This window comes from Chrysochloris asiatica, unplaced genomic scaffold (genome assembly GCF_000296735.1).
Source record: "Chrysochloris asiatica unplaced genomic scaffold, ChrAsi1.0 scaffold00010, whole genome shotgun sequence".
In the NCBI taxonomy this organism is placed as follows: Eukaryota; Metazoa; Chordata; class Mammalia; order Afrosoricida; family Chrysochloridae; genus Chrysochloris; species Chrysochloris asiatica.
The window spans coordinates 34797396-34807275 of record NW_006408528.1 but is presented as its reverse complement, the minus strand read 5'-3'; the positions used below and the strand labels follow the sequence as shown (position 1 = coordinate 34807275).

The 9880-nt window shown below is 37.2% G+C and overlaps 1 protein-coding gene across 1 annotated transcript in view; it reads right to left on the bottom strand.

Annotated features, from left to right (window-relative positions):
- Positions 1-5336: 5336 nt before the first annotated feature.
- Positions 5337-9880, bottom strand: part of ARMC10 (armadillo repeat containing 10) — a 13680-nt gene continuing 9136 nt past the window's right edge. Inside the window, exons 4-6 of the mRNA XM_006834403.1 lie at positions 9475-9651; positions 7757-7828; positions 5337-5588 (exon numbers count right to left, since the gene is read on the bottom strand). Coding sequence (XP_006834466.1) covers positions 5337-5588; positions 7757-7828; positions 9475-9651 — 501 coding nt within the window. The remainder of the gene's footprint in view (positions 5589-7756; positions 7829-9474; positions 9652-9880) is intronic.

The following is a 9880-nucleotide window of genomic DNA, read 5'->3' as shown; positions in this document are numbered from 1 at the left end:
AAGATTGGAGGTTTGAGCCCATCCACCATCTCCATGGGAAGAAGACTTGACCATCTTCTTCTGTAAAATGTACAGCCTAGAAAACCATACAGAGGCAGTTTTGCTTTGTCTTACAGGTTTACAGTGAGTGAAAAGTCTCCAGAACCTAAGCTACCTTTTATTGTTGTTGATGTTAAGTGCTGTAGAGTCGGTTCTGACTTATAGCAATCCAGTATGGGGTTTCTGAGGAGTATCTGGAGGGTTTGAACCACCAACCTTGTGTTTAGCAGTCCAGTGCTTTTCTATAGTGCCACACCAGGTCTCTGGCCAGTATAAAAACTAGTGGTAAAAAATTGTGATTCAGGGATTCATTTCACCTCAATTTTAGTCCTAATGATGGACCAGACTGGCAGTTTTTTGTTCTGTTGTGCACAGGGTTGGTATGCATCAGAACTGACTCAGTGGCACCTAACAACAAGGATCTGTATTCACCTGGTGATCTGCTCCTGGAAATGTTACAGCCTTGGGAACCCTATGAGACAGTCCTACCTGCCCTCTGGGGTTGCTGTGGGTTGGAATTGACTAACAAGGTTCACATGAGGGAGCTGCATTAGCTGTTAGTAGAGGCTCATTTTCTCTCACTGACCTGTATAATCTTAGTGAAACCTTTTATTTGCACAGAATAATCAAAGTAGACAACACTAAATGCTACATACTGGATATCTGCATGCATGTGACTGCATGCTGCACACCAGCCACCAGGTCTGAATTTTAATTTTGCTTTTAGGTTGGATTTTTTGCATATTGGGAAACAAGTCACTTAGGCTCACTGTGCCTCAGTTTCCTCATGTGTAACAAGAGGATGATTCTGATCTACCTCTGAAAACTGTGAAGAATATATAGCAATTTTTTTAGAAAGTACTTTGAAAATATAAAGGAGAAAAATAAGACTTCTTAGGATACCACTGCCTAATATAGACAGGTAAATTTGAAAACTTAAAAAAAAGATAAAGCTTTTGATAATGTGTTATTCCTGTTGCAAATTTAAGCATATATTGTTAAGTGTTATCGAGTTGGTTCCCACTCATGGTGACCCTGTATAGGGTTACCGAGGGGCGGCTAGTGAATTTGAACCACCAACCTTGCAGTCCAAACTGACCTTACAGTCCAGTGCATTATCCCACAGTGCCACACCAAGACTCTGAGCATATATATTAGGACACTAAACATTGAAGACTAACAGCTTTAGGTCACTTTGTACATTTGGAGAGTAATACCAAAATACATTAAAATTATCTTTATCTAAATCTAGCCTTTTTATAAGGAAGCAAATCAGTCAAGGGAGACTGTATACCCGATTGTTATTAAGTGCCGTTGACTCGGTTCCAACTCATAGCATCCCTGTATAGGATTTCCAAGGAGCCACTGGTGAGCTTGAACCACCGACCATGCAGTTCAAACTGATCTTTAACCCACAGCACCATGCCAGGGCTCCTGTATATAAGATATATGTATGATATATGTGACTTCTGGATACTAAAGCACAAATTTCCCATAAAGTAAAATTTCAGGAAAAAAATTTTATAAGCATGAACTTTTTACTCCAAGGGAATATTTAAATGGATATGAATTAAGATGCTAGGTTAGTGGTAGGTTAATTTTGGGGAACATTGCCCCCAAACTAGCAATTTTTGTAGTCACCCTTGCTGCTGCATATTGAATTAAAAATTCATGTTGTACCTCTGCTCGATGCAAACCAAATAGATCTTAAGGATTTCTTCTCCATGAATAGCCTTATTTTTGTACTGACATGTTCCATTTAACTGAGGGTCTTTTATGCACTTTAAATTGTCATGTTCTAGTTCCACTTAATTGGACCTGCCTCATTTTCTAGTAGACCTCCTCACCAGTTACATTTTTTTTTTAAACCTCTATTCACTTTATTATTTTTCTTTAAGTTTTTATTGTGGATTGAGTGAAAGTTTACAGGGCAGATCTTTAGTTTTGCATTCAACAAATCATACACTTTGTTTCATTACAATGATTATAATCCCCTCCATGTACCATCAGTTAACAGTATTTCTTTTCACTTTAGCTTTTTTTTTTTTAACACTCAGGCATATATAATAATTTACACCACCAAAGGGCACATTCTGCAAGTCTGCCTCCTGATCACTATCTCTTAGTCCCTCTCTTCTCATGAATCTAAGAGTCCTCAGTCACATCCCCTCTCCATGTCCCCATCTTTGTCTCCATCTCTGGTGTCGCTGCTTCTCTGGATAAGATCTTGCATGTTGCTTTGTGGGTCCTTGTTTCTGGACTGTAAGATTAACTGCTCCCCCATTTTTTACAAAACTACAATTGTGACTATAGCAATTAGTCATGATAACAATTACTATTGAATCATAAGAATCTTATCCCCATCTCTTTTAACCAGACCCATCTATACAAGATGAAAACTATTCAGTGGGGACTCTTTCTTCCCCCCCACATTCTTAAACTCAACTCCCTCTTGAAACCTTGTGAAGCCAGTCACTTTGTGCCTTTATCGCCCCCTCATTTTAGGTAGCCAGTGTCTAAGAGGGGGATAGCATTGATACTTGATGTGAAGACTCCTTCCCTCTGTGTTGGTATTTAGAGTTACTACCTCCAAGAGTATAGATCAGGTTTATTAAATTGTAGCAATTTACCTTTGTTTCCTTTATCCTTTTTTTTTTTCCCCCAATGTTCTTCTAGTCGAGTTCTGATTATCAAGCCACTGAGGCTATCTGCAAGTTTGGCTGTTTTTGTGCATCTTCCCTCACTTTATATCAGCTGGATGCTTCACTCTCAGCTCTAGCCCTCTGTAGCTATGGCCTTGTTCAGGTGTCCTCAGGTCTCACCACACTTTGGACCAACCAGTCCTTCCTCTTTTCTAATTTCCAGGTCAATGAGTCAATGGACCGTGGTTGAACTCATTGCTGCCTTTCACCCTCTTTCAAGCTTACATGCCTGCATATGTGTTCCCTTTGAGTTTATTAGAGGGGGGACCAGCTACTTTTAAATTGTTATTTCTATATTGACCTTAGTCATTAAGACCCATGTTCAAAGTACATGAGGCTTTATCTCCTGACCCTGTTAGTCAGTTACCATTGTATTTTTCACTTGTTACATTTTGAAGGTTTTTGTGAATGTGAAGATATATAAGACAAATCCATTTTCTGTCAGTTCACCCTAATATGCACTGATACCCTTTAGTTTTTCATATCCTCTTAAGTCAATTTCATTTTCTTCAGCTAGCTAAGCATCTATAATCAATCCACAGGATACAAAAAGTAAAAGTTCCCTTACTCCTTGTAGAAACAGGGCATTTTGTGGGTCCTTCAATGAAAAGTCCCATTAGTGAAAGCTAAGATGTGCCATGACTTGCACTAATACATTAGGGACCTGTTTGTGCATTTCTACCATGTGATTCTTTTGTGGTAGTTAAAAATTACTCTTCTTTAAACCCAGCATTTTGACATGTTGGCCTTAGTACTCTGAATCCTAGGAAATGAGATTTGTGAATGAGGACATTCAAATTAATGAGAAGAGAGGGAAAAAAGAGATGGAATTTTAGAATCCAATGCTGCAAAGGCACAAAGCAGCCCAGTTCAGGATTTGTAATGTGTGCACATTTTAAATAAGTTTTTTCATTAAACAAGGAGGCAGTTTAAGAAAGAGAGTTATAAAGAAATGTGCCTTTCAGGGAATTAATACTTCTGTTTCTATCACCAATACAGAAAAATATTCTTAGCTATCATGTGTTCTTTACTGTTCCAGCCCCTTAAGAATTGTCAATTTTCACCTTATATTGAGCCTTTTTATACTGTAAAAATATTCCCTCAAAAGTGTGATTTCTGTGTCAGGATACCCCTGAGAACACACATTTTTCTGTTGCAGGATCTATGACTTCCTGTGGAAACAGTCTTGTAAACATGTATTTATAAATGAAAGTTTGAAGTATTCTAAAGCTTTGCCTTAAATACATTTGAGTAGCAAAGTTTTTGCTTGCCTGTTGATTTACTTATTGCTGAGCATGCTGGGGGTTATGAACTTTCATATTATCAATCCTGGCTGAATTCAAATATACCAGTAAATTGTTATAGTAGCTTCTGAAATTTAAAAAATGTTAATTGTGGAAGTATATTAATATTTTAGTCCAGTAAAATATGGATAAAATGAATAAAATATTACCAATGGAAGAAATATGTATATAACCTTGCAATTTTTTTTGTCTTTATTTAAAAAAATTATCATAAAATTTATGCTCATAGTAAAAAATTCAAACAGTAGAAGAGAGTATGTATAGACAAATCATTTCCCTACTCCCCAGGCTCACTTCCAGGAGTTTGCATTATCATTCTGGAAGTGTTCAATTTATTTATAAACATAAATACTTTTCATTTTAAAAACAACAAGTGGGATTTCATTATACATCTTGTCAGCATGTTATAGAAAATAACAATATTTCACAGGTGTCTCTCCACTGGCACATTCAGAGGCACTTCATTCCTGTTAAAGATAGAGCGACTGATTTACCCAACTGCCTATGGATGGGCAAACACTTTGATTAATCCTGGTATTTTATGCACAACATCTTTACATACTGGCACATTGAGGGGGAGTGAGCAAGTACCAGGAAATACTTTCTCTTAAAAATTTACATTTTTCATTGAATAGAAGCACAAATGACTGGAACAGATTTGTGACAGCAAAATGGCTAGATTGGCTGTTGGACTTGAGGGCTCAGGATCTCATTACTGTGAGGAGAATGGTGCCGTTCACATGCAGGTCTAAAACAACGAATGGATGGCATACTCCTGTCCTCAGAGTCCCTGGATGGTCCTTAAACTACCAGCCGAAAGATTGGCAGTTCAAATCCATCTAGAGGGGTCTCGGAAGACAGCTTGGGGGAATCTACTTCCGGAAGGTCACAGCATCAGAACCCAATTGAACAGATGTTCTCTGCATATAGGGGGGTAGCCCTCCTAACTGCAAAACACTACAAATGACAGAAGGGCAGCTGAAGCATAAAAAAGTCATTGTTATCTCATATAGATGAAATAACGAGAATATCTCAAACTAGACAAAATCAAAAGAAAGAAAGGTTTTCATCAGTAGAATCACTAATACTCATTTTGTATCAATAAAATGCTCCAAAATAAACTTGGGAGACCATGGCAAGTTGTAGCTGTGTTAATGATGAAACATGATATTTACTGTTTAAATTCAACAGCTGAAAGACTCCTTTTGTTTTATAAGGAAGGTGGAAAATGAATTTATAATGTGTATAGCTTCCAGACTGTATTATATTCTGGAAACATGGCCAATCAGATTTACGTTATTAGTAAAACTTTTTCCTTCACATCCACATCAGGGTGATGAGCTAAAGCTCTCATTCTCTGGGCACATTCTTGTCCATATAACAAGAAAAACAATGAATCTTTATGAAAGATGGCAGAAGACCTAAGAACTAAACCATCATCTATTTTGACACAGTTATGTAAATTCTGGAATAGTGTAAGTACTCGAAGAAGAATCTCCTTTGCCATGCGGCCATCATAAAGAGAAAGGAACGATGGATGCACCTGAAACAGGAAACAATGAGGATTATTTTATTAACATATGAAAACACTTTGCGGGTATATTTTCATTCTAAAGCTACATTAAGTATTCAAAAATCTTGTAGAAAATTATCCCTAAGGTAGTACAATTTAACGTGTAAATAGCAATGTAGCCCTACACTGTATTACTAATAGAAAAAAGGTTTTGCCTTTTAGCTGAAAATTATTATGTACTTGGAATCACAGAATGTGGATATTTGGAAGAACATGCATTTTCTGTTTAAAATCTAATACAGTTTTCATAAAAACTTACTAATTCATCAAACATACACTGGGGTCAAGACTAGAAAATGGAGATGAGAGAATGAATAGAAATGGGAGCCTTTTCTTTAGGAGTTGTGGTCTACTCTGTCAGCAACAACTCTGCTTCCTTCAGAACACTACTCATAGCTTTTAATTACCTGTTTGTTACATACTGTTGGGTCTTTTCCACCAGACTGTAAGGTTCATGAGGACAAGAACTATGTCATGTATTCAAATGTGAGGGCTCTTCAAAAGTTATGGGAAATGATTGTGGAAAAAACTGCATGGATTTAATTTTTTTCTTTTGTACCAAAAGAACATGTCTGAGCAGGATCCAGTTTGAGGCATTTAGAAGGATAAAACATCAGTTTAAAAAGAGCCCCAATCAGAGCAGCATGAATTATGCTAAAACTGAAACACGAACAAACATCAAATTTATTGGTGAAGTTTGAGGCAGAAAAATGGTGAAATCACTGATGCTTCACAAAAGAGCTTATGGGGACAATGCCCCCAGAGAAATCAGCAGTTACAAATAGATCATTCTGTTAATATGATGTTGAAGATGAAGCCCGCAGCAGCAGACCATCCACATCAATTTGCAAGGAAACAATCTTTTCCAGGTCCTAAGTGAAAGGAACCGCCATCCTCTAACAGCAGAAACAATAGCCAACACCACAGACATCTCAACTGGCTCAATTTTGAGTGCAAAATTAAAGTTGAACAAACTTTCTGCTGGATAAATGCCAAATGTGGAGACAAAGCCAAGAGCTTTCAAATGGATATTGTAAACCAGTGGGATCAAGATCCTGAAGCCTTTCTTGGAAGATCGTAACAGGAGATAAACCATGGCTTTACTAGTACCATCCTGCATAATCAAAGCAATGGCTACCGAGAGGTGGGATTGGTCCAGTCAAAGCCAACATGCTGACAATAGTTTCTTTTGGGATGCTCTAAGCATTTTGTTGACTTTCTGAAGGGTCGAAGAATGGTAACATCTGCTTGTTATGACAGTGTACTGAGAAAGAGCTTTAGCAGAAAAGCACCCATCTGGGAGAGCTTTCCCAGAGTCCTCCACCATGACAATGTTCCTGCTTATTCCTCTCACTAGACAAGGGCACTTCTCTGAGACTTCTCATGGAAACCATTAGGCATCTACCTAACAGTTCTGATTTGGCTCCTTCCAACTTCTTTTTGTTTCTTAATTAATTAATTATTTTTTAAAAGGAACCCATTTTTCTTTAGTCAATGACCTGGTTAAAGTCCTAGTTCTTTAGTGACAGACTAAATGGCTGGTATCATCTTACAAAAATGTCTTGACCTTGATGGAGCTTATGTTTAAATTGATATTTTAAAATTTTAATCTTTTAATTTTTCCACAAACTTTCTGAACCCCCCTCATATGAGCCAGCACTCAACACAGTGTCTGGTACATACTGAGTACTTAGTAAATACTGGTGGATGTCTCAGATGTTTACGAACAAAAAGGCCAAGTATTAATGATGTAATGAGATAAGTGTGTCCAAAGTTAGGTACGGAAAGGTCGAATTTATTTTTGCTAATACTTTTTCTAAAGGAAAAAGATAACACTGGATTTTAATGCAAATGATGCATCAAACCATGTAATCCCCCTTTGAGCCTTAGTTTCCTATGAGTGCTATGCTTATTATATGCATGTGTGCATTACTTACATAGGCACATTATATGCCAAAAATATGGTATAAATTCACTATAGAAAATTTAGGAAATTTACATATGCAAAATGAAACACCTTTAATAATTATTCCTTAGAGATAATAACTATTATCTCTATAGGGCAGCTTTCCAGATTTATCTATAGGTCCAAATCTGTATATTTGTGCATTTACAAAACAAATATGCAAGCTATTTACGTGGGTACTGAATAGTCCTTCTGCCATGGCTGGGTTTTCAGACAAATTCAAAAGCAGTTTTAAAACTTGAACCTGAAATAAGAAGAAATATTTTATTTCAGACCAACAGGCATACAGTTTCTCTTCCTGGCAGGGATTCTCTCAGCATGCCATGCCCACTTTCTAAAATCTTGCCTATGTTTCAAGGCCTGGCTCCAATTCTGTCCTCCCATGAAACCTTTTCAATTGATGTCACTTAATTGTCAGACACTCTCTGTCTCTCTCTCGGCACTTGGCACTGCTCTCAGAGCGCTTGTCATGTAGCAGTGTGGTTTCAACCTTATTTTCCCATTAAGACTGTTAAGCAGATTGGCGGAATACATCTTACCTGTAACAACGCTCTGCATGCAAGAAGTTTAACACATCTAGAATCAGTCTTAGCATTTATATTATGTAAACAGAATCTTAAGGGAGGAAAAAGGAATCTCTCTAAATTTAGATTATTTCTACTTAAAATATGCAACTTTGGAACAGTTTGGCCACCAAGACTCAATCAATAGTGGGTTACTATGAATATTGTGAATCCTTGTGGGGTACAAAGAGTTAATGACCCTGGCTGCTAACATAAAGGTTGGAGGTTCAAATTTATTTAGAGGTGCCTCCTTAGAAAAGCTTCATGATCTGAAGAAAACAAAATCAGCCCCTGATAACCTTCCAGAGTAGAGTTCTACTAACACACTTGGTCCTATAGCCATGACTTGGAGCAGGCTCAATGGCAATGGATGGTAAACTGCATTAGACAGTGAATCATGAGGCTAAACACATAAAGTTAGAATACAACTATTGATTAAACAAATATATATTTTGGTTTGAAATCATATTAAGTCCTCTGCTTTTTTTTCTGTTGTCACATGTGCCATCTTGTGGTGACTACAGGACATTTATTTTAAGCCATAGTTTTATTTACTTTCATTACAAATGTGTAAAGCCTAAGATTTATTTATAATAACCGTCACTGTATTTGGTTATAAATCAATGGTTTATGCAAAAGGTTATTACACTATAGTCAGATCACTGCTTTAAAGCAAAACATCATTTTTAAAATTCATTTTGATGATTATTTACTATGAAAACATATAAAACAAGATACAATTTCCAACTCACAACTGTGAGTTAACCACAGTGTTTCTGTATCTGCTGTTGCAGTTAAATGCCGATTCATTAAAAACCTTGTATAGGGTTTCCAAGGAGTGGCTGGTGGGTTTGAACTGCTGACCTTATGGCTAGCAGTCCAGCTGGGAGATAAAGTAAAAGTAAAAGCTAAAGTTATTCACAGAAAACCAAATAAATGAAATATGAAATCAACACATGATTTTCACAAGTTAACTTTAAGTTTAAAGTTAAATTCAAAATTTTAGGAGAAAACATTTACTCCCTTGGGCCCACTGTTGTTGTTAAGTGGTACTGAGTCAGTTCCAACTCACAGTGACCCTGTATAGGGTTTCTGAGAAGCAACTGGTGAGCTTGAACGGCCAAACGTGTGGCTTAAACTGACTCTGTAGTCCAGGGCATTAACCTACAGAGCCACCTGAGACCCAAATGAGGGTTTTAATAAACCTTGATTAACCTTCCTCTTTTTTTGAGGGATATCAACTTAAGATAGATGACCTAGAAATTCAGTTTTAACTCTAAGTTTGATGCAATAGCCTTTTGAACTTCAAGTAATAACTGCTTCATACCTTGGTGTTTCCATTTCCCTTAAGCAATATACGGAAGAAGTCGGCAATGTAACGGCTAAACATATGCTGGTGGTCATTGGTAACAGTCATGTTTGTTAACAATCTCAGTCCGGCCATCTGCACAGCAGAGTTCAAGTGGTCTGAGAAGACATCCTCACAGACTTGTTTGACGTATTTCTGAAGATAGAAAAAAGGAAAAGTGAGCATCTCAGAATCTCCAAAATTCTACCAGTGAATGAATAACCACAGTTCTACATAACAGAGTATTAGTTGTTGTTGTTAAGTGCTGTCGAGTCGATTCCGACCCATAGCGACCCTGTATAGGGTTTCCAAGGAGCAGCTGGTGAGCTTGAACCACTGACCTTGCAGTTCAAACAACTTTGCAGTCTGATGCATTAGCCCACAG